This window comes from Sturnus vulgaris, chromosome 18 (genome assembly GCF_052056855.1).
Source record: "Sturnus vulgaris isolate bStuVul1 chromosome 18, bStuVul1.hap1, whole genome shotgun sequence".
Taxonomy (NCBI): domain Eukaryota; kingdom Metazoa; phylum Chordata; class Aves; order Passeriformes; family Sturnidae; genus Sturnus; species Sturnus vulgaris.
The window spans coordinates 10,981,295-11,005,875 of record NC_142260.1 but is presented as its reverse complement, the minus strand read 5'-3'; the positions used below and the strand labels follow the sequence as shown (position 1 = coordinate 11,005,875).

General features: G+C 40.7%; 1 protein-coding gene across 1 annotated transcript in view; it reads right to left on the bottom strand.

Moving 5' to 3' along the window:
- CSTF3 (cleavage stimulation factor subunit 3) overlaps positions 1 to 16,223 on the bottom strand; it is a 48,222-nt gene extending 31,999 nt beyond the window's left edge. Inside the window, exons 1-3 of the mRNA XM_014884576.2 lie at positions 16,036 to 16,223; positions 6,498 to 6,599; positions 6,273 to 6,368 (exon numbers count right to left, since the gene is read on the bottom strand). Of these exons, the coding sequence (XP_014740062.1) occupies positions 6,273 to 6,368; positions 6,498 to 6,599; positions 16,036 to 16,065 (228 nt within the window). The 5' untranslated portion in view covers positions 16,066 to 16,223. The remainder of the gene's footprint in view (positions 1 to 6,272; positions 6,369 to 6,497; positions 6,600 to 16,035) is intronic.
- Positions 16,224 to 24,581: the final 8,358 nt, after the last annotated feature.

Here is a 24,581-nt window from a genome sequence, read left to right as displayed (position 1 = left end):
CTCATGTGTAGGTAACTACATGTATGTAATGTGCACAAAGCAAATGCTGCCTGTGCAATGTTACAGTTACAGAGCACTGCATATTCCTTCTTCTCACTTTTGAGCTGTTTTATGTAAGAAACAAATAAAAAAGTCATAGGATATAAAGTACACAACACGTAATTGCCGAAGTCCAAAACTGTCACTGGATATGGAGCACCCATCACACTGAAGCCACTGGTGAGAAAAATCAAGAGAAAAACAAGGGGGAAACTCAAAGTACACTTTTAAATGAAGACCACTGGTATAATACAACACAGGAATGCCATGGGGGAAGGGCTTGTTTCCACCTTCCAACTAAGAAAAGTCACTGGATTTTATCCCAGCCATGACTCAAAGCCTTTCCACAGTCTGTAAAGACATTCTGCAGCAAATGTAGTAGTACTAGCAGAGAAGGTTTAATGGAAAGTGTTCTCTCAACCATCATGCTCCTCAAAATCTGAATAAAGAACACCAGCAAACTCTACCAGCTGGCAGCTGGAAGAGATGCAGAAAAGAACCAGAAACAAAAATTTTAGTTACCCTCTCCCAAGCAGATGGAGAACCAATCCACAGCAAATACAGGATACACAAGAAACCCGTTTTTACTTCTGACCTCCTTACTTTTACTGTACTTTCAGGTTCAGACACATGAAGCCCAAGTTTGTGCCTGATCTGACACACAGATTCCCCCCTCAAAATAGCAACAAAGAATCAACAAATGACTTCAACGAAAGGAAGCACACAGTAAGTTTTCACTCTCCTTGTTACATTTCAGACTTCAGAAGTGTTGTGAACAAGAGTACACAGCTAACATGTCTAATAGGGATGTATTTCTGTCACCCCAATGGAAAGAATACGACAGAACAGGAAGTAGTTTGTGTTTATTCATGTGTAAATAGCAACACACTATAGAAGAGGGTTCAGAATCATCTCTTCATTAGGCATTGCTTCCACTGCAAAAATTTCCTAAAACTTCCCCAAAGTACTTTAATGATCAAATACAGAAAACAGAATTATGAGGAAACCCACTAGCATTGTACTGCACACATCTTCTCCAACTACAAATGTCAGTACATGGGCAAGTCTCTGATATTACACAGCTTGTAGGACCAGGGGAACTATGCAAGATGTACACACCTGTATTGACATTTTGAGCAGAAGAGACAGGAAAGAAGGTGCATTCATTTTCTAGTGCAAGTCTACAATAATCACACAGACAGAACAACATTTATTAACAGGAATGGAACAAGTCCACACACGAGCAAGAAAAGATCATAAATAATACAGTTGTAAAAAAAGACTGAAAATCTCAGACTGAGGTAGTCAAGACTGTGCAATATGGGTTTTTGTACAGAGCCCCTGTACAGCAGTTCCTCAAAGCAGAAGCTTACCATGAGAAATGTAGCTGGCTAGTGGGGTGGGCATGGATTATCATGGGAATGCCTTCCATTAAGAAATTCACTAAGATCAGCAGGTGATACAATATTTTCAGTTGAAAGTACCACTAAACAGAATCTCAGCCAAGTCTATTCTACTTAGACTTCTGATCACTCCAACTTCATCCTGACAGAAGTCAGTTCCCGTTTTTCCCCAAGCAGAATAGTTTTCAAGATATGTACAACATTCACTTTTCTGAATTCATAACCAGACTAAAGTAAAACAGGGGAAGAAAATGCTTTGAAGAAACACAGACATTTTAAACAAAAACAATCATTTTTCTAAATGGTTTTATTTACATTTTTCATATACAAGTATGTTAAATGATACATTCTGACTAGTATCCACACCAGTGTGAATTACATGGATTAAAGATACTGATGTATTGCATATGATGAAATGCAAAGCAATCAACCCTAAGCTGTGGTTCCGCCCCCTGAATCCTCATACAGCATCTGGTTTGTTACCAAGACATTTAAAATTCAAAGTATCCATATGAAATAGAAGTTTTCTAAACAAATGTATCTGGTTGCATTTCTTTAGGACAAGTAATAACACAGGAGTCTTACTTGCAAAATTGGCAAGACAAAAAATACATATTAACAGCCAAACCTTGTACATGCATGTTACCAGCTTTGTATTTATTGTTTCTAAACTTGGGCTACTTGTCACAACTGTCTTCTGGGTATGATTTTTATGTCTTTAATTATAGCAGCCTTTTAACCCCTACTAACAATGGTTCAAAGTGACCAGGATATAGTGCTGTACACTCAGTAAAAAAGATAAAAGGTGTGGTGTGAACTGGCCTGACGCATTCAGGACAATTACAAAGGAAAGTTTCCACGGAGAGTAAATGGAACTAAGAATTCCTTAGATAATTTAAAAAATGTTGCAAATACGTGAATACAGTTTAATAAATGTGCCTAAGAGGATTTTCAACCTGGTGACTTCTCAAAGGAAACTAGCAGAGAAAAAAAAAGTCAACTTCAAATGCTTGCTTCAGAACTACTGAAGTATTTGTGACACTGGTAAAGTAAGTGTTCTTTCATGAGCATGAAAAAGCATTATCAGGTCTTTCTGTATCTAAAAGATGGTTCAATACAGTCAAAAGTGACAAAGGAAATAGTAACAGACAGCTGGGCCTATGGGATCATAGGGTATTAAACTGGATTTATTTTCACATTTCTGTAGCACCTTTTAGCCAGGTGCCAAAAGCACTTTAATCACTAGAGCAGCCTCACAACAACCCTGTGAGGTAGGTAGGTATCTGTTTCATAATGGCAAACAGGTTAAATAACTTACCCAAGGAGACACAGCACATCAGCAGAGCAGACTAGAATCCAGATCGTGTGATCTATGAATTTAACATTATGGCTGAGACTTAGACATTCCTTTATACAACTGTGAAAGAGGCACTGCCATGTGAATCGAGTCAAGTTTTCTGAAAGGAGGTTTTTATGAGAAAGGTATCAAGAGAAAAATGTACTTTAAGTAACTAGAGAAAACGAGAGTCTGGGAAGAGCAGCACTACTTTTTCACTTCCTAAATTTTAAGAGATGCAGAATAACAAGTTAACTATTTTACTTGCTTACATACTTATAAAATCCAAACCTCTACTTAGATGTTCAAATAGTATGACCCAAAACCAGTTGTGAACTGGGAGTTGTTTCATCCACTTAGAAATAATATAAGTCCTGCAATTCTTCTTTGAAGGTCAGAAGAAATAAGAACCAGCTCAAGAATCCAAATTTTTTCATCAATTTCAACTTTAATAGTGTAATTCTCATTAACAAACTGTTAAAGCACACTCCTCCTAATTCATCTCCATGTTCTACTGACTACCTAACCAGTCACAATGCAGAGAGCAGAGCATATAAATCAGTGCTTGCCACACAAAATGTTAAATGTGAAGTATTTGGTAACTTCAGCACGCTCTGTGTATCAGTTGTGGGGAGCTGGATGATACACCAAGTGCTGAGCACTGCTCTCCACTGTATTCCACCAGGGAACACAGTCAGACACAAAAAGCACAACAGTCAGTGAGCTGAACAAACAGAGTCATAAAACCAAGAGGTAATGACAGCAGTAAGGCCTGCACTTGGCAGTTACAGATTACAAAAGGAACTGGCACATGCAGTTTTTGTTCAGATGGTTTATCAAGTCCTACTGAAGACTGGAAGTGACTAAAGAGATCACATTTGTTAAGTCAGACAAAGGGGAATTTAAAGACTTCTAAAAACTTGGAGAGTACAGCTGTTGAAGGGCTAATTTCTTTTTTGTAAGGCTGTTTTCATAACCCTCACCCTGGCTCATCTTCTAATACACCACAACTAGGTAATGTTATTCAGCTCTGATTTATGTCTTTCAGAGGGCAAAATTCTCTAGTGAAAGACAACCTGCCAGAAAAGAACCCCCATTTCCAACCCCCTTTCTGTCTTGCTGGGATGCAAAGAGAAGTGTTTTCATGTTAAAGAGTAAAATGCTTGTTTTGACATCAGAGGAAATGCAGGTTAGAGATGACTGAAGATTTTGCAATTTTCAGATTTCAATAATGAGGCAACAAAAGTAAATTGAAAGCAGTGCTGGAGATCTACCAAGAGGTTTATTTTTCTAAGTCATGGATATAAAGTTCGATATTTCTGAACAGCTGAAGAAAAGCTTTCTTGCAGGAGGAGACTCCTAGAATTGCCAAGGAAAAAAGCTTTTGGAAAATACTTTCCTTATACCTTATACTTCTGTACATCTTGATACTGCAATAAAAAGCCTGAACAGAATTCCTCTACTCAGATAGCTTTCAAAAACTAACTGAAGTCTTAATTTAACCACAGTGTTAAAAGCACATTTGATAAAGCATTTTGATTTGAATTCACCCAGATGGACTGTACAAATGATATACAACTGAAAACAACACTGACAATGGTGCCCAACTGTGTCAGCATATTTTTTTTAGAGAGGAATTTGGAAATAAGTTATTTCAACTTATATATGCTCACATATGCTTAAAAAACCAGAGGAAAGCCTATTGCTTTGTTCATAAATTGGCCATTTTAGCAGTTGTAATGTTACTGTAACCAGGGAAGTTGAAAATTAAATCGTAACTGGGATTTTAAAAATTTGGCCGTTAAGACAGAAGTTTAATTTCTGAAAATTACCCTGACATTTCTTTCAAATATAACCCTCTTCAGGTGTAACCTCTACCAGAAATCTACAGTCCCTACTTTTCCAATGTTTTGAATATCAGAACTATGTATTCCATTTCTCTAATATTTGAAGTGTATTACTGAGCAGACACACAAGAACTAGAGATGGTTATGACAGTTCTTTCCTTCTCAGATTTACCTCTTGTTCCCTGGTAACCATGAACTGCTGAGGTGCTGATCTGCCCTCCTTGAAGGAACAGGTAAAAAAATCACTCTTAGATTATGAATTAAGGGAGGTGATGTCTGTCAGTTCCTGTCTGAATGTGGTTATAGACAGGAAGCTTTACACTGGTAACAGGACTTTCTGCTGAAGGATGTACAGTATAGTGCTGGCTTTCTAAGATGGCCTTACTCAACCCTGAAATTTGAGGCATGGGAATGATAAAGGTTTTTAAAAAGCACAGAAATCAGGTAATAATGAAATTAGATTAGATTCTGAAAACTAGAACCTGTAGCAAACATTTCAGGGTACAAGAGGCTAATGGATTTGGCTGCAGGGTCCGAAAAGGAAAAATATGCATTGTATGTTAGTCCATTTGCAACCTCCCAAATGGGAATAACCACCAAGATTCTAACTACTGCTACAAACTGCTGGAAAAAAGATAGTGAAAACTCTGTATATTTAATTTGGTAGCATTCAATTTAGATGGCATTATTTTGCACTGTAGCATCTTACTATAAACTGCAATATAAAAATTTCTCCTAGATTCCCATGATCCCAATTCTCCTTATCTTCAAAATTTACTGCCAGACATTTCTGGACACATAATTTAATATAAAATAAGATATGATAACTATGCAATGAAATTTCACATCAAATGGAAGAAAAAGAGAGCTCATTTCTCATTTACAGAAACAAGGTCCCCACCCCCAAAGTTTAGCATATCAAAAATCAGTCTCAAGGAAAATGTGCAGCTGGAAGATGCCCACAGAAACCATGTGTATTAGTATTAAATAACAGCTACAGAAAGGAATCAAACCAGAATGAACACCACAACCACCCCCCATGATTATACAGGGAATTTCATGGCATGTCATTAGAGACAGTTCAACTGATCAATGCACTTAGTGGCAAGTCTTACCCAGTTATGGAAACAATCACAATTTGTTGGGATTTTTAAAAGCTAATGAGTTGGGCTAATGCATTTTCATTCCAGAAATTAGCTTCCATCCCCACACCCTCCCTGCAAACACTGTTCACAGAAACATTCAATTTCCTAAGAAAGCAAAAAAAATAAAAGAACCAAATATTCAGAGAAAAGTCATTCAAATAAGTTTGTATGTGTAAATAAAAAAAAAATCCTCTAAGTAAATGACACGGGAGGCAATAAATTGACACGACAAGCAAATAAAAGGCTAAAGCACTCCAATACCATTGAAACAGTTTTAATGTTGTTGCAATTCCATAATGCAACAATCATCAACTCATAAAAGACCCAATACTTTAGAATTCATTTTAATAATTCCTTTGTACCTATTTTACAAAATAAAGGCAAGGCATATTTAAAATCCCCTTTCCCCTAGATATTATGTGCCTATCTTATTCATGCTTATAAAAATATAAACTTAAAATCCTATGAAATGTTATATAAGAAAAAATGTAAAAATATTAACCTCTGCTTCAATGTACAGTTTCCAGAATCTGCCAGAACTGGGGAACTGGGCAACAAGGCGTTCATAGGTCTTCCGTGCTTTGTCTATAGGCTGATTCTAAAAATTGAAAATCAAAACAGCATTTACAATATTATGATTTATGTAAATGAATATGTTGATTTTACTCCAGAACCAAATAGTGTGAGTGGACCATAGATAAGGAAATGTAATCCTATATCACTAAACCTGTGCCTCTCGAATGAGAATGCTCCAAGCGTCAAGGTCATATGGATTTTCTTCTAGTTTCTTTTCAGCTTTCTTCACTTTTTCTGGGACATATTCAGCAGTCTAGAAAAATTAAAAAGAAGACATAAGAGATCACAAGCAGTGTTTGAAAAGCTCTGTCCCACCTACACGGTCAAGCTAAAGATAACATTCCAACAGTGTAACATTCCACAGCTCAGTTTTTCAGATTGAGTTTCTAAACTGGAATTCAGCAGGAAAACAAATTGTCCCAGGAAGATAAAGCACACTTAGCACAAGTTCTGCATGTTATGGACATCAACCAAGATGTTAGACTAAACCAATTCGATGTCTCCAAAACATGAAAACAAATTTGAGTTTGCCAGAGTATTTGCTGCACTATGAATTTTTAGCATTTTTACCAACCTGGAACTTTAAGATGCAAAAAAATAAATTCAGCCAAGTATTTCTATTACAGAGCTCAGGCAAACAACTCCAGGTTACTGCAGGAATCATTCTGCACTTGGAGAACAGCAGGTATTTGGTATCACATGTTTAACAAGAAACCTAGGAGATGATGGTTTAGCAGAAACACACGATTTCTTTGTTCACTGTCTGATCTCTCAATCCTACAGATGCCTTCCTACAATTGGCACTTTTTTCTTAACACTCAGACATTCCTATTGAAGTTTATTTAAAAGCTTTTTTTGTGGCTAAAAGCTTTACCAAATTGAACACAAACTTGCAAACATAGTTAATATTATAATTTAAGTGTTCTTTCAAACACTTTTGGAAATAACTTGTTTTATGATTTTCAGAGTTTTTTCCTAGATCTAACACTGTTAACACAAAGACTAATAAAAAATTACAGTGTGAAGGTCACATACAGACAGCCTTGAAATACATGCTTTTTATAACCCTAAATGAACTTAAGTTTATTATTAAGCCTGAAATATTTTCTGACCAGTACTCCAAACCTCTTATTCACTAACTTTGAAAACCTGGCTCAGTTTTAGGCAGACAACAGCAATACTAAAACCACACCAACTAAATTCTTTGTGAGATGTAACAATAATAACACTTAAATTGTTACTGTAAGACCTTGCTGGTCAAATTTTACAGTTTCACTACATAATTACTGCCAGAACACTCATCTCTAATGTAGAGTGCAGTGTGACTCATTTAGCCTGCAGAAAATTCTTAAAAAAAAAAAAAAAAAAAAAAAAATCCCAAACCCTGTCATTTGTCAAAAGATTTATTTCAAGGAATTGATTTTAATTCTTGATATTGAGTCTACATCCCAGCATGCCAGGCTGGGGCTGGCTGGAAGGTGCCCCAGCAGGGCCATCCCAGAGCACAGAGCACACATCCACACACCCTTCCCAGGCTGAAAAAGACAAAACAGCACAGAGACAACCAACACTCCTCTCTCTGTGCCATCACTCTTTAGAATGAGAAGCAGAAGTTAACCACACTAATTCTGAATATTTTTCAGCATTACCAGATTTTGTGTCAGTCCTATTAGCAGGATATAATTCAAAATATATCCCTTTAAAAATACTTTTTAACAAAACTACTTATAAAATGGGAAAAGAATAAAAAATATTTCAGAACTGTTAAATGGACACGTAGTGGCAGATATACAATAAATAGAGAAGAAAAAAATCAGTAGGCTGGGCTTTATAGGAGTTTAAAGAGCATTATTCCTTTTGATTCACTTTTCAAGCAATTCTTAACACTAATTAATGCAAAGCAGTGTAGCTTGGAAGGCAGATATCAAGTCCCACAGTAAACTACTATAAAATTAATTTTAATAAAAAGTCAAGGTAGCACAAAGCTGTCAGCTCTAAAGTAGTAAACTTATAAACCACTATAAGAATAGTTTTACATCCCTAAGTCCATGAAAATTTTGATTCTGTACTACTAGGCTGTAGTTTGAGTGACACAGGCTTAAGATGTAAAACAGTGTAAAATTAACTAGTGGTTTTATTTCTTCCCAAATTAGATGCATGAACACAATTCAGCTTCCAGAAATAGCACTGAAGCTGAAATTTCAGAAATTTAGAACTATTTCTGTAAGCTACCCCTATAGGTGACCCAGAGCTGAAATGCTGCTTATTCAGTAAAAGCACTAACTCAAGCACTGCTTCCACTGTAACCACCCCATTGAAATCTACCTGTCTCAAATAAATTATTCTGGATACATTTAGAAAGAAATGCCTGGCAGATGAACCATTAACGTGTGCTACAATAAAAAAGACCCCGCACTACAAAAACAGAAGGTCCTGCACTGTAAGTGCTGAATTTTAAACAAGATAAAGTAGACTGGGCCACTGAAGCACCTTTCAACTATTACAGCAGTAGTTTGGTTGTATTTCCTCAAATCTTTCCACGTGACAAAAAAAAAAATAAAGAAAAGCATTTCACTGCAGTGGCAGCTGAGTTAAGACTTCCAGGAATCTGATTTCACCTACGCAGACACAGGGTCAAAAACTCAAAGACAAAAACAGTTCAGAAGAAAACAGATGGGGATAAGATGCACAACCATTGCAATCCTAAATTGATTTTGTATGTTTGATACATTAATCAATCTGTGCAAGAAGCACAAGTATTTGACTAGAAAATAAAAAGGACTGATGTTTTTAAGCTGGCAAATAATTGTTTGGCAGCAGCAGATAAAGTTCTCCATTCAGTTATACAAGACAAATTACAGGCATCCTACAGAATTGAAAATATGATGATCCCAGTTTTAAACTGGACTGCCTGGACTTGCTTGTACCTTAGGTCACATGGAAGAGAACACTCAGCTCCTTCGAGCCAGTGAGAACTCCCTCTTGTCACTGGTTGGGTTTTTGGGGTCCCTTTGGGATCCCTGAGGCTGCTCCTGCAGCCCTCAGTGACAGAGGGCGTTCCCCAGCCTTGCCCAGATGGAATTTTGGCTCGTGGGGAGCTCTCAGACCAGCAGGGTACAGAGACCAGCACATGCAGAAAGGCACAAATCCATGGTTTATTCTATGAAGGCATCCTATCTACATATACCCACGGCTATTGTTTTACAGGGGTGTTTATAACTTTTGAGGGTTTTACAATTTGCACCAATTACCAAGGGAATTCTACTTTTAACCAATCCCTGAGGGGTTTTACATTCAAAGCTGGCCTATGGATACTAAAAGAGGATGAACCACTAATATTGGAGACAGAGAAGAGGGTCTATCAAGGAGGGGAATCTAAATTCCTTTTGTATTCGTCATTTCACAAGCCATTTCTTATCTCTAAGCTCTGGTTTTCCAAGGAGCTTGTTCTGAGGATGCAGGGAAACTTTCTTCTGTATTTTCTGCTCCCTCCACACCCTCTCCTGTCCCTCTCCACCTCCAGCACGGATAAAAGCCATCCACATCTCAGGGACACACTGCACTGCAGGCACAGCAGTGTCCTGCTTCTACCTCAGCAAAAACAGGGCCTCACTGCATCTTCACAAAGAACCACTCTAATAGCCTGAGGGAATCCACATTTAGGATTTTCTGGACCATTCTGCCAGCACTGGGTGTGTGAGCAAACACCCATGGTGAGAACTAACATCTTGTGTGAGCATACAGCAAAATGGAACCAAGAGCTTGACTTTTAACCCAGCTCGAGTAGAGCCAGGAAGACATGTGATCCTAGTTTTGAGAACTTTCTGTGAACTGCACTTCGTGCTTACAGCTGCTGTTATCACAGTTCAAGGGCATAGAGCTTTTGATTCTGTGTTTCTCACCGTACTGCTTGCACAACAGCCAATAGCCAAAACAGTGAACATGTTAATTCTTGGGTGTTCACTGCCACTATCCTGCCCCTAGATAAGCATTTCCAGAAAAGCTCATCCTGTAACAAAGCTCAGGGAGTTAAATCAGCAGAAAAATAATCCTGTAAGAAAGTGATTAACTTTCTCATGGTTCACCCCCCTGGTTTCAGGATCAGACGCAAAAAAAAAAGATGCAAAACCATTCAAGATTCTAGCAGCTCCAACTTAAACCAGATCAAATACCATCAAACTGAATCTAATCAGATACTGGCTTTTAACTTTATTACCTGAAAAAAATACTGCACACAGACTGTAAAAACACTTTTTCCCCCTCTGCTTTTGTTAATTATGTTCAGTAGATCTCTACATCGTCAGGATCCTATCCCATAATCAACTCTTTGAAGGTCATGGAATTATTTCAGTACTTAGGGTTTCTACAAATTATTCCAGTTCACAGCTATCCCTTTATTATTTATACACTGACAAACAGCAATAGATTTGAAGTTTCACAGATACTGGAAGTATAAAAAGATTTTTCCAAAATCTGAAGAGACCTAAACCCAGATTTTCCAGGAAGAAATCTAGGAGCTCCTTCCTGAAAAATATATCTGCACAAAATCCAATTCTGAATTCATAAAGAACGCCTGAGAGAACAAAATCGGAGGAAATAAAGTTCACTTTTAGTATCTGCTTATTTATCAATCCCCACACCAAGGGAATGTTCTTGGTTTATACCATATTCCTAAAATCAAGAGTTTCCTCAGGCCTCTTAAATGAATCTTCATGACTCCAAAGTGTCAAAGAAAATACCTAAACACATTTAAATTATTTGCAAGACTAAATACATCCAATTGCTTAAGGCATCCTCCTGTTTCCACAAAAGGATCCTCTGCAGTGAAAAATAAATGTGTTTTAAACAGCTGTTATATCCATGAAGTGGCCAGCTCAAGATGCTTTAAAAACTACCACTAATTATGAAATAACTTCTACAAACCACACATATAGGACGTTGTATACAAAAAGGCAGGAATTTTAATGGCTAGTTTAGACAAATTGCTTCAATATCCAAAAAGAGGTTTCTGGCCATTAAGACTGAAGCCACTGGTGGTTTTGGCTGGGTCTTGCACACTCCAGCACAGCCTGGCCTATAACAGACCCAGGGAATAAAATTTCTAATATATTAATATGCAAATTAACAAGCATTCTTAGTTGTCCAGTTTGCCAAATGTACAGGTTGGTTTAGTCTAAGGCTTTTTTCCCTTAAAGTTTATTTATAGCTGCATGTGCAGAGAACAAGTTTTAAAATCCTTTCCTCAGTAACACATCCCCTTCACTGGGGGAACTGTAGTTTCAGCTCATTAATCCTTGTAGTTTCTTAAATCTTTTTAAATCCTTGCCTTCTTCTCTTCTACACTAAACCACTTCAGCTGTGAACAGCCCTGAAAATATTGTGTCCTTTAAGACGGGATCACTATAAGCAGATATAGCCCAGCATATCCACCTTGACCAAAAAAGGGTACTATTGTAAGTACTGCCCCATCCCAACATAATCTGGCCTCAAAACTCTACATAAACTAGAAGTTTAAGATTAGTAATGATTACGATTCTTTCCTCACAGAACTATTTCCCAAATGTTGTACTGCCACATTTTTCACTGGAACTTCTTACTGATATACCTAGAACTTACTGACTCTGGAAATACACCTAAATGAGAATTTATTTACAACTGTGTAAAAATTGTCATTAAACCACTGCATTACAAACTCAGAAGCTTTCCTTCACCAATACTTGTACTCATTTTGCCTACTCTTAAAGAAGTTTCTCTAAAATGGCTCCCTCTGTGATGTTAAACCCACACAATCCTGCAAGAAAAATCTTGTTTCAGCTCTGTATTCAGTGACATCTATTTTTAAAATACTAAACTAAAGTTAACTACAACATTTACTATTGTCTTTAGCATGTTGAAACTTTCATGATGCACCACATCAAACAGACACAAGACAAAGAGAGGAAGGAATCAAAAGGGACCAAAAATACCATCAAGAAACCAGAACAAACTGTTTCTGAGGTATTTTCTATAGTCACAGAGACAATACAGACATCTTTTTTCCACAGCTTAGTCTTAGACCAGATCCATATTCATGTAACATAAAAAAATGCATCACAGACTGGGGCATGTATCTTACAAACACTAACTGAAGTACGAAATGTATGTTCTAACCTTAAAAGATTAGAAGGCAACCAATGCAGGGGCAAAGCAAATGTTATGTGACCTTCAGATTAGGTTGATGCCTGGCAAGTATTTATAAAGGGGGGAGAAAATAGTAGGGAATTTAGTTTTTGTTAGCAAGCACATGAAACAACCACCACAACTGAAATGAAATTAGATGTATACATTAAGGACCACAAAAATATCAAGACACCCATAGGTACAAGCAGGGGCTCTTTGTAACCCTGGCACATTAAGCTGGGAAGAGCCTGTCAGGGAATTTTCTGGCAAACAGTGGCAGATGCAGCCTTGCAGTCCACAGAGGGGCATTTCTGTGATACAGACAGGGCTCAGTGCTTGGTATTCCAGAAACTGACTCTGGAAATTCTGGTTTGTTAAACACAGTGGAGGCCTTGCCAGAAGTCTGGCAGGGGCCTGACAGATTTTAAGTCCTCACATGATTGAACTGGTTCTTCAGGACTAATTTGGGCCCAGCACAGTTAACACGGAGCATGAATGTGAAATACACTCTAAGCGTAGTGGCTGCATTGTAATTTTTTGTCCTCCTGTTCCAGTCTGTTCCACAATAACAATGAGGAGACAACCTACATAACACAGATTAGGCTCCTGATCCACACAGTAAAGCAGCCCAAGAATTCCTGGACCTAAGCCTGGCCTAAAGGCAGTAAAGCCACATTTCAACTGCATTGCACCTGGTACAATAAAGCCTCCTAAAGCCCACCAGTATCTTAAACCTTACATTCCCTTTACCCTGCCTCTCTTCCTACAATCAGCATTCCACTCTGTTCTTCCTTCTACACCACCACAGCTCTCTACTTACTGCAGACAGGACAGTAATTTATTATTAGAATTTATTATTCACTTGGCTGCTTTCTGGCAGTGCCTTCCAAAAGCTGGGATCTGGGAAGCAAGATGCAGAACCCCCTGCCTGAGAGTGGGTCAAAGCTAAGAGCTCTGCCTTGTCAGAGATTTCTCACCTGCATCACATTCTCACATTTACATCTAATGCACAGCACAGATGCAAATTAACTGTGCAGTCCCCTTTTCATACGGATCCCCGTGACCACCAATGAAAACAGCACCCAAAACCTCAGAGCTGGGAGCAGCAGCTGAAACCTGAAACAGGAGAGGCAGCTGCAATCCCACCTCTGCCCAGCTTCAGTTTCCTGCAGCAAGGCACATGAGAGCCCTCAGAGCACTGTGCATGCTCAGGTCAAGGCCTTTCAGCCAGCACCAGGCTGCTCTAGAGCAGCTGCTGTGGGTGCTCCCATCACCAGGTCTGCTGCTCCTCCCTCCTGGGACACTGGATTTAGATCCCTGAAGCCAGGCCAGGCCACAGCCAGGCTCACTGAAGGGAGTGAGTGGGAGCCTCTTGCTGAAAACTCCATGGCAGTGCTGCTAAAGACCCTGGGACCTGGATGTGGCCTGTAGCAACAGTCAGAGTCAGAAACACAAGTCTGCCAGGTGAGAAAAAAAGCTGTAATTGAAAGTGAAGAAAACTGATGGGAGTAATTGACCATAACAAAATTAGAGACTTGTAGGAAATCAGAATCCAGAGTCCTTCATCAAGAGGATGGAGCAGTATAAATAAAAATATAAAAATTAACCCAATCTATAAGAACCTAGAAGAGCTGTTTTTTTAATCTGAAGTGTATCCAACACGAATACAGAAATAATAAAGGGCAAAAAAGTGAATCTTAGAATGCCCAAAGGCCAAGTCACAGGTTAGACTATGTGCTTTACAGAGGCTGCAAATTACGATTTACAGGTTTGGGAATGCTAAATCCCTCTGAGATATGGCATAACAGTACTACCTGGATGTACTATCTGCCACGTTTATGCAGCACACAGACAGTAACTCAACCTCTTGCTTATCAAATTCTCCCTTGCAAATGAAAAGAAAGCCTAAAGTCAACATGGTTGTTGAAGTTAAACAGTAACACTTTATAAGCTACAGAAACACACATGCTACTTTAACAACCAGTTTGATTAAGCTATGAAACATCAGTGTACTCTTGAAAACATACTGGAGTGGGGAGATGAAATCTGGAACATGCTACACACCAGCATTTACAAAATGTTGCCGTGGCATATTCTTACTTCTTTGCAGCCATCTATCTCATGAGGAAGGGAACCGTTCTGAAGAGCCTCTTGCTCAAACATACTCCAAGTAACTCACCAGCCTGATCAACCTGGAGCACATGGGGAATTTTGGGAAGTTATCCTAACGAGGCAGAAACAGAGTATCTTACACTCTGAGCATTACATTTCCTATACCTACCCCATCCACCAAAACAGTGCTCTTATAAAATTTACACATCACCCTTTAGGGGTACAGGCCCAGACATACAGAAATTCACCTAAACTGACATTCTAGAAAGAAAAAGCCACTTAAAGAAGCACTAAGGCATCAGCTTGATTTTAAGTAATTCTAACGGCCACACTGGCCACTAGGACACGGGACTTATCAATAACTCTTCCCGCAATCAGGAGCTTTCATCTTCATCCCTCCAATTAATACCGATTTTAAATATTATTCCAAATACTAAAAAAGGCCATTTTGGAGAAACTCTGCCAGTAAGTTGAAAATGGTTCAGTAATACCATATTTAAAAAGGGACATACAATACTCCCTATAAATTAAAAGGTTACAGTAAATACATACTTTAGCTTATTAAAAAAAAACAACAAACAAAAAACAAGCCAAACTCCGCTGAAACTGTAGTTATTTCACAGAATCCCAGAACTATAAGGTTTGTAAGGGACTTCTGGAGATCCCCTAGACCAACCCTCCGACCAGGTAAGGTCACCTGCTGGAGCAGACTACACGGGAGTATGTCCAGGTGGCTTTTGAATGCGTTCAGAGAAGGAGACTCCACGCCCTCCCTGGGCAGCCGTTCCAGCGCTCGCCGCCCTAAACCTAAAGAAGTTCTTCCTCATGCTGAGGTGGCACTTCCTGGGATTTAGCTTAGCTCCCTACTAAACGGAATGAACGCTGTACCACAAAGAAGAACCTTAATCAAATAAACGCGTATGTATTGTTTCTAGTTAAAGGATTAAATGTATTCTAACAATGCTTTATCCTGGAGGCAGATGGTGTCGTTAAAGAGGCCTTCTACATTAAAGGCCCAAAGTCAGCCAACGCTCGCTTTACATAACACTGCAAACTGCCACTGTAAACAGCTTGTCCGGGCTGCGATTTTCTTCCCGAGTGCGTTGTGTCCACCAACCACGACCGAGAGACCATGGCCGCGGAGCTCTCCGGGGCGTCCATTGTCCACCCCGCCCTGAGCCGGAGCTCCCGGAGCGTCACCGCCTGGGCCGGGTCGGCTCCACTGCTCGCTTCCTCCGCTCGCCGACAGGGCACAGGGAGCTCCTTCCGACGGACAGGAGAGCACGGGAGCCCCGGCCGGGCTCAGGGCCCGGGGTAGGGCCGCGCTCCCCTCAGCCCGGCCACACGCCCGCCCTCGCCGAGCCCACACCGCACCGCTGCCTCAGGGCGCGGCCTGCGCTCACCCGGCCCCCGCTCACCTGGTCGCCGGCGGTTCCCTCTCCGGACATGGCGCGTTCAGACCGGGCTGGGGCTGGGGGCCCCGAACGAGTTAAAGCCCTTTAAAAACGCTCCTCCGGCCGCAGCCGCCGCGCCCGGAGAGAGGCAGCGAGAGAGCGGCAAAATGGCGGCGGCAGCTCCGGCCCGGGGGCGGGGGAGCGGGGCTGGCGGGAGGAAGTGCGTCATCGCGGCGCGCGGGGGCGGCCGGAAGGGGCGTGGCAGCGCGCTGAGCGCGGGAGGCGGCGCTGAGGAGGCGCTTCCTCTTCCCGCTCCTCTTCCTCTTCCCGCTCCTCTTCCTCTCCTTTTTCCTCCTTTTTATCTGCCCGTTCCTTCCCTTTCCGGATTGTCGGGGCACAACTAGCTTTCTGCAGCCGCTCCCACCCCACACGGGCAGGATGAAGCCGCGGTGCCCGGTCCGGTGCTGAGGGTTGCGCCGGGAGCCGCTGTAGCCGCGCTCATGGCGCTCGTGAGAGGGACGGAGCAAAGCGGGGGAGTTTGGTGCCTTCCAGCGGCTCCTCGCCTGCGCTTTGCCTTGGCTGAGGTAGCGCCTGCGGTGGCTGCCGGCCGCAGACGCGTCCCTTCCACCTCACAAGAGCCCTCGCTAATGGAGGCAAGTTCAAAACACAGGCTGAGGTCGCGGTCGCAAAAGACCTGAAGGGCACAGGAAGCAGCTCCCCCTAAAGCTGCTTAGTTTTGTTTACAAAATACTCACCAGCCTGTTCATGAGAAAAGGGCCTTGAATCTGGCACCGCAGGGAAACTGTGCTATGTGAAAAACAAAAAAGAAAATCTCTGGAAGGCTTGGCAGATACCAAGTTGGTTTAGCTGCCTTCACAACAGCAGTGTAAGTGTTCTTAAAATTGCGTGATACAGAAATACATGAAGTAACTCGGTGTTAGTACTGGGGTTTTCCTTTGCCTCATCTTCCACAAGTCATTATCTTAAAGCACAGAAATGTATGGAAAGAGGACATAAGGAAAACATAACATGCGACCTTCTGAAGCTTCACCTGGGAAAAATAAAGGGAGTAGAGAATGAAGAGTTACTTGGCTAATTGTGCAGTAACATTTCTCAGAAATTTGATTCTTCAAAAGTGAAATACAAACATGTCTTGGCAGGTAAGCAGTCCTGACCTTGAAGAACGGGGACTTTGTGATATGAGGCTAATTTGTTTGGAAATATTTGAGAAATAAATGCAATTTCTTTTCAAAAACCCTGCAATTTTCCAATTCGTTCTTGTAATATTTTTCCATTTCCTATACAGGAACTAGTTCCTTCAAAGTAATTGCTTGAAGCAATGCTGGTGAAACCTCTAATTAGACAATACTTGTGTTATTTCAGAGTTGCAGAGTGTCAGGCCTCCCTGGCCTGGCTGAATGTTTTTTTTTCTAGTTCTTCAGGTTTACATTTTGTTGTGAATGTCAGGGCTCCCAGCCTGAGGTAACTGGGGCAGTGAGAACATGATTACAGGCCTAGCTGCTTTGAAGGGCTGCACTTCAATTTTCGGATGGTTTGTGATATCAAAGCAAGAGGACATTATTAATACCTGCTGTGCTGTGGTGATTCATGCTTAGTTCAGTCATCGATGTGGAACTTAATGGTAAGCCATGAATTAACAAGGAAACTGTGTGGATTATCCTGCTCTGGGAGAGAATGTGGTAGAAATCAAAAATCTGAAGCTGCTCAGGAATTTAAGACTACTGTACCTCCAGGTCAGTGATACTTGTAACTGGAAGAAAATGAGAACCTAAAGAGATGTTGAACCTTAAAGGCTGCCAGGCCAAGATCTTGGCAAAATGTAAGCAAAGCAAATTTGAAAGGGAGCTGCTTTCACAGAGTTGGGGCAGTGGTTATCAAACAGACCTGACATACCTGTCTCCCAAGGCATTTTAGCAGCTTGTTTTTAATGCTAGTTATGAAATCACAGGTTTTGTGCAACTATAACCACTAAAAACATTGTTTGTAACCTTATTTTTAAAGGGATTCAGTCACACATACAATTCTTTCTGCTCAGTGTTAGAGAGAAAGTTTAAGGCCCTTAGATTTGAACTGCTCTGTTAATTTGTATGTGTCAGTGCTGAATCTCAAGCTACCAGAGTGCAGAGGATGCTGGAGATTGTCCTCCCCACTGTGTCACCAGTGTCACCACACTGTGGAAGCTGTGGGCTGTCACCCCTCCTCTGAGATGGATTTCAAATACAGTGTAAAGGTAAGGACCTGAGAACTGAGAGACCCCATCTTGCTCTTGGCCAGGGGCATGGTGGGCCCTGGAGTTTCCTCAGCTGAGACTTCTGCAATGCCCGAGTCCCCCACAGAATCCACAATCACCCCTTTTGTGTTTCTAAATTGACAACACCGTGGGGATTCTGTGAACAGAAAAAGAAGGCAGTCTAAATTTATATTCCCATAGGTCATAATTAAGAATGAAACTCATCCTTCTGCCAAACTGATGTTGCTCCCCATTTGACATCCAGTGAGCTGTGTCTCACTAGTTGAGTGTCAAACATGAGGAAGCAAAATCCAAACAAGGTTTGCTGAGTTTGTTTTCTTGGGCTCTGCACTGGTACTGACTGCTGGGTTTTGTAGGCAAGAGGGAAGGAAGCATCTGAGGGGGGTTGGGTGATGAGGAGGAAAAGGCAGCAGTGGGATTGAAACGAGTTTAGAAATTTAGTGTACAAGCAGAAAACAAAGGTGAATGGACCAGTGAATAGCTAGGATGAGTAGAAAAGGATTACAGCAGACTACATAGTTTCAGTAATGTATTTTAATAGCATAATAAAGTGTTACAATTCGGGATTGAATTCTTGCTTCCTCAACATCAATTCATTTGCCTGAATTGCCTATCATTTAATGCTATTTATTACAGTATTGCATAATTTACTTTTTGTAAGAAGCTCTTCAGTTTTCTAGGCAAAGTATAAATAATCCTCATGTCGACTGAACAAGCTTGTTCTAAATCTTGTTCTGTTTTCAATGCAGAATTCTTCCCAGTGCAGGTAGTTGTTACCTTTCTAGAACACGTCTTGCTGTTGTGGGTCATTATTAGTATTCATCAATGTTAATTTATATTGCCTTGTGGATTCTTTGGAAAATTTACCATAATGAAAGGAAATCTGAAGCTGGGTCTCTCTCTGGTCAAAGCTGTATTTTAAGGATGAAACACTAAGCAGTGAACATAGTGCAGTAAATTGTTTAAGGCAACAACTGAGTATCCTCAGAGGCAGGGTTACATTGGTTTTTTTCCCCTTGAGATTTGTGGTCAGATATTTATGGATGTGCCATTTATAGTGTACGTACAGTGTGTGTAACATGTCCTGAATGCTTTGGGTGTACAGTCTGTGTGCAGATCAGTCCCTCAGGATGGGCACAGTCAGCCCCACGTGTCCAGCAGCCATTCCTCTGGCATTCCCCCTGTCCTGCTGCCAGGTTGCAACAGTGTTCAAGGCTCTGAAAATCACAGAGACTGATACCCACCAGCTCTGCCTGGGCAAAATTTATGGGCAGAAAAAGAGTAGAAATCTAGAAAACCTCAAATTACGCAACAAAGTTAAAAACACAAATACACAAAAATCCCTGAACCAAAACAAAAAAAACCGCCAAACCAATAACAACAACAAAAGAAAACCAACTGAAAAATCCTATTCTGGATTAAAGTGGAGTCCAAATGAAGCCTTGCAGCTGGAGGGAGAAAGATGAGGTAATGTATACAAATAGAAGCACAGTTCACTGATTGCAACGTTCTCAAATTTTTGAGTGTTTGTAACCCAAGTATTTTTGAAGTCGTTAAAATGACTAATGACCCCTAGCACGTCCGCGTGTGTCCTGTGCCCGCTCGGTGTCGCCGGCGCTGTGGGTCCCCCGGGAGGTGGCAGGCGAACACCGCCGTGGCTGGGCTGCCAGGGGACGGGCTGCACGGACCTGGCAGCCGCCCAGCAGGGAAACTGCCACGGCACCGGCTCGGGGGGTTTATGTCCGCATTACAGCGCTTCTTCCTGCCACATTGCTCTTGGACATCACGAGTGTCATTCTGTGCATCCTGCTGTCGAGTCACATCTTGCAAAGATGAATCATTTTTAAAGTATTTTAACTTTACCTTATTTTAGGGAAATGTCACGCACATTTTGGGTGTAAGGGGTTTAATAGTTAAGAAGGGCAGAAGCTAGGAGCATATGGGAGGAAAATGGAGTCATCAAAGGATGATTGGAAATCAAAGAGGGAACTTGCCAGTAGGCAGCATAGAGATCATCCAACAAATAAAAGGGAGAACAAAATGAGGTGGGGCAGAACATACTTACTTGTAATTGGTTTTATGTTTTTGCATACCAGTATTTAGCCTCAGGTGTTTTCTAGTATATGCTTGCTTACTCTTGTTGCAAATACACAGACAAAGCCATGTAAAAAACACAGTGGTGATTGCAGTTATTTCTCACTTAAAGCCAGTGATACAAAATTTAGTGTTCATTGTGAATAGTGGATATAATACTGTAGTGCTTCCAAAAAAAAATGCTAGTGATTAACAATTAATAATTGACTATCTAAGCATAATGTTGCTTGCACTCAAATGCCTTCTACTTAGCTGAATAATCCAATCATCATAAGATGACGTGTAAGGAGTGGGTATATAAGACATTACATGCTGTTCATTTTCATAATGTACTGGAGAATGTGAGCACAGAACACCGCAGGTTTCCACCTCAGGGTGTTTTGGGCAGAACTCTTGTTTTCTTAAACACAAGGTGTCCACAGTTAGGAAGCTCACCCTGCCGACATAAATCCTACCTATGCAAGCTCTGTGTTTGTGCAGCCTGGAGAAACAGGAAAGGTGGAACTGGCCACCCGGTCCACCTGTACTGGGGGTGGGGAGGTTGCTATGCAACTTTAGTATTTGATGTTTTGCTTGAAAGCTCAGCTCCAGGAAACAAGGGTTTACATAAGAATCAATCAATCTTTCTTTCTTCTAAGTTTGTTTCCTTCTATTATGAAACAAAGCTTGTTTGTGTGATGCAAGTGCATCGTGAGATCCCGGAAACCTAGGAGCAGTGTGAAAGAAACCAAAGTTTGGGATTGTTTCAATCTCCTTATTTTAGGCAAACTTGATTTACAAATCCTGGAAATGCCAGTATAATGGAATAGTAACCATCCCCCTCCTCCTGCATTCACAGTGTACAGCTTCATCCACAAAATACTCCTTGCTTCAGTTCACCTTCAAAACCCATGGTGACTGTGCTGTGTGTCCCACCTTAAGCTACATCTCTGTCTCTAATGAGGCCATTATCGTTATCAAAGCTAATTTTGATGAAATGACTGATGTTCCTGACCTCTGTGTGAATCTCCTGTACTGCTGATGTCACCTCAGGCAGACCTGCATGTGAAATCCCAGCCCCCTACGAGTTTACCCCGTGTAAATTTACCTTGACAGATTGCATGCACTTTGAATTAAGGACTGTGTTTTCATATTTATCTCTAAAGCATCTGGGTGCCATGGTGATCATACCAGACAAGCAGACACATACACTTGTGCTTAATGGTAACTGCAGTGCTGGGGTCCTTTCTGTAAGAAGCTGGGATTCATGTTGACAGGGTTGTCTTCTGTAGTTAAACCAGTGATTCCAAGTTTTCTTGTGTGCCATTTTTTAGTAGAATAATAAGGACACAAAGCTAAAGAGGTGCTTTTATGTTCTCTTTATTAGCTAACCTTATACTGCATTTGAACCTGTAATGGTACCTCAGCCCAATCACCACATGCTATAGTAGAATTTGCTTTGTTCTTGTATTTCTGAAACAGTACAACACTGCACTTTGAAATCTCATTTAAGAGAAATGTCTCAACCTTAATATAAGAAAAAGCACCCTTCAGGTCAACAGTCTGAGAAGTATTGCCTCTTCCAGGCAACTCTAATTATGTATTGATTGTACTTAAATCTTGCATTGCAGTTCATTTCATTTTACATTTGTTCCTTTGTTATTTTTCCCTTGTGTTGTTTTGACAGTTTTAAAATAATAATACATGGGTGAGTGTTTACTCTGGAATGGCCATTTCATTTTATTAACATACAGAGGGCAATGAGACAGAAAAGGAAATGTCATGCTTATATATTAGTTAGCACTTGTTCCAAGTAGCATCTTTCCAAAGACCGGGGACAATTCCTGGGGAAATTACTCAAAATGTAATGATCCTGCAGTGATTTAACACAAAAAAAAATGAGGTGCGTTGGATTTTTATTATATTTGTTTGCTCTTTGACCAGAAATGCTGTGTCTGTATTTCTCGTCATTCAGGCTTTCTGTTGTCACTCTCTTGGCAGTCATTTGTCTTGGTTTTGTTCCTTGGAGCAAAGAACTGGAGCTGCTGTGTATCAGAAGTATGCATCCATTATATGAAAAACAGATTTTCAATGCAAATTTGGTCGAAAATGAATGAATCTCACAACTTTCCCTCTTTTTTGTTCTCCCTGTAATTCATTAGAAATCATGAGCACAGAAGGATGTGTATATCCCAGCACAGTTTGGAAATGCCATCCGCTCAGACATGACGGTAGATTTGGGAACATTGTCAGCACTAATTACCTTGTAAATCCAGGCGCCCATTGCAAGAACTGCAGCTTTCCCAGTGACAAACATATTGCCAGGAGATTTGGAACAATTAAGCAGTAATTGTTCTCACAGAATGGGAGAAACAAGCCTCTGGGCTGCCGTTCGGATGCTGAAAGGACCAGGGCACTTTCCCACAAAGCCATATGGGGTATGGAAAGCTCTGGACCCGCCGTGGCTCCAGCTCCCAAATGTGCTTTCTGCAGAGTGCGCTCCCGTTCCTGGGCAGAGAGAGCCCAGGGGAAAATCGCTGCTCGGACACGACAGAACCGGGGCGGTCCATGGGCTGTGTCCGAGCACTGGGACAAAGTTGCTGCTGATGCTTTGGTGCAGCTTCTGGAGCTCCCATTGCTGTCTCCTCGCAGAAATGCTGCGTGTCTAAAGTGCAACAGGTCTCTAATTAGGGAGAACAGGATCAGTTTTTGTGTGATAACTTTGCTACTATTTTCAGGAACGTCATTTATTTCGTGATCCCCGAGATTAATAAAGAAATGATTCCTTAATTTCTTGAGGGTGCAGTGAAGAAATAACCGTGTGCTGCGGTTCTGTGTGAGCAGGAATTCTTGGAATACAGAGCCGGGCTGCTGCTCGCGTGTGTGCTGTGCTCGGGGTCTTGGCAGCAGCGTGGAAATCAGCACCAATGGTGAGCTATTACCGAGGGATGTCCGAGTTTACTCCTTGGTTCACATAATGAAGACAACGTTAAGACAGTATGATAAGTGAACTGATGACTGTGCATGTGATAAACTCAAGGATGGCACTGCGATAGCGTCTTGTGAGGTATTTGCTCATCAAAGGATGTAATTGTGTTCAGAAACGGAAAGACAGCAGGTTTGGCTGGTTGCGTGCAGTACTTGAAGGACTGAGTGCATTGTGTGTGTTATCTAGCTCCATGTGCTTTTCTCCAGCCCTATCTCTGTCCTCACACCGCCTTTTGTTTCAGCCTTTGCTGTGTGACTCATCTTTATAATACGCATTTGCTACAATTATCTGCTGGGTTTCGTAATGAATCCCACTCCTTCCTTTTAGCGCTCTTTTCAGGCTTGCTTTGAGAATTCATGTTTGTAAATTCACGAGGTGTTTTTTTTTTCGTTTTTCTCACAGAAGGTACTAGTTAGCATCGTTAAAGAACCACGCCTAAACTATGTGCTAAATCATGACATATCTTTTCTTTTCTGAACAAATTAAAAAGCACTGCTTATATGCACCAGAAAAGGGAGAACACTGTGAGAAATGTTAATACCAAGCAATAATGAAGAAAAATGCCACTGTTTTAAATACAATGGTAAATGACCCTTAAAACTATGATAAATTTCAAACCCGTATCTGCTCACATTTTCAAAGGCTTCAGAAGAATACTGTGGATTAAAAACTGTTATTGATTGCTTTATACTTCTCTTTTGTAGTTAAAAGCAGAAGCAGCTGTCACCAGCACTCACACAGAACCACTATCTGAAAGAATTAACTGCTTAGATTAAATACATTTAAAGTGTCTTTACAGCTTTTTAAAACGCCTGTGTCTACGTGCATATATTAAATTGAGTAAACAGTTTCTCTTTCCCGGCTGAATTTCATTTGTTCTGAGTTTTGCCTTTATCTCTTAGAAAGGAGGACACCCAGCACACGATGGTTACAACATAGACAAAGGCATTTATAAACCCCAGACATAAGGTGTCTGGGTGAAAAGGCAATTTCAGTCCTGCATCTGGAAGTTCTGTTTTTTTTTTTCTTCTAAATCAATTTAAAATATTTCATGTTGTTAAAATACATTTTAGCTAAGACTGGCCTTAGGAGCTATTTTTTCGATACTCTTGCTTCTTTATACTCGGAGCATTGTTTATACATTATTCTCATATCTTGTGTGCTTGACACAGGGTTCTAGAACATGAACTGAATTGTTACCAAATGTGGGCCAAAAGCTACATTTAGGGTGATAAA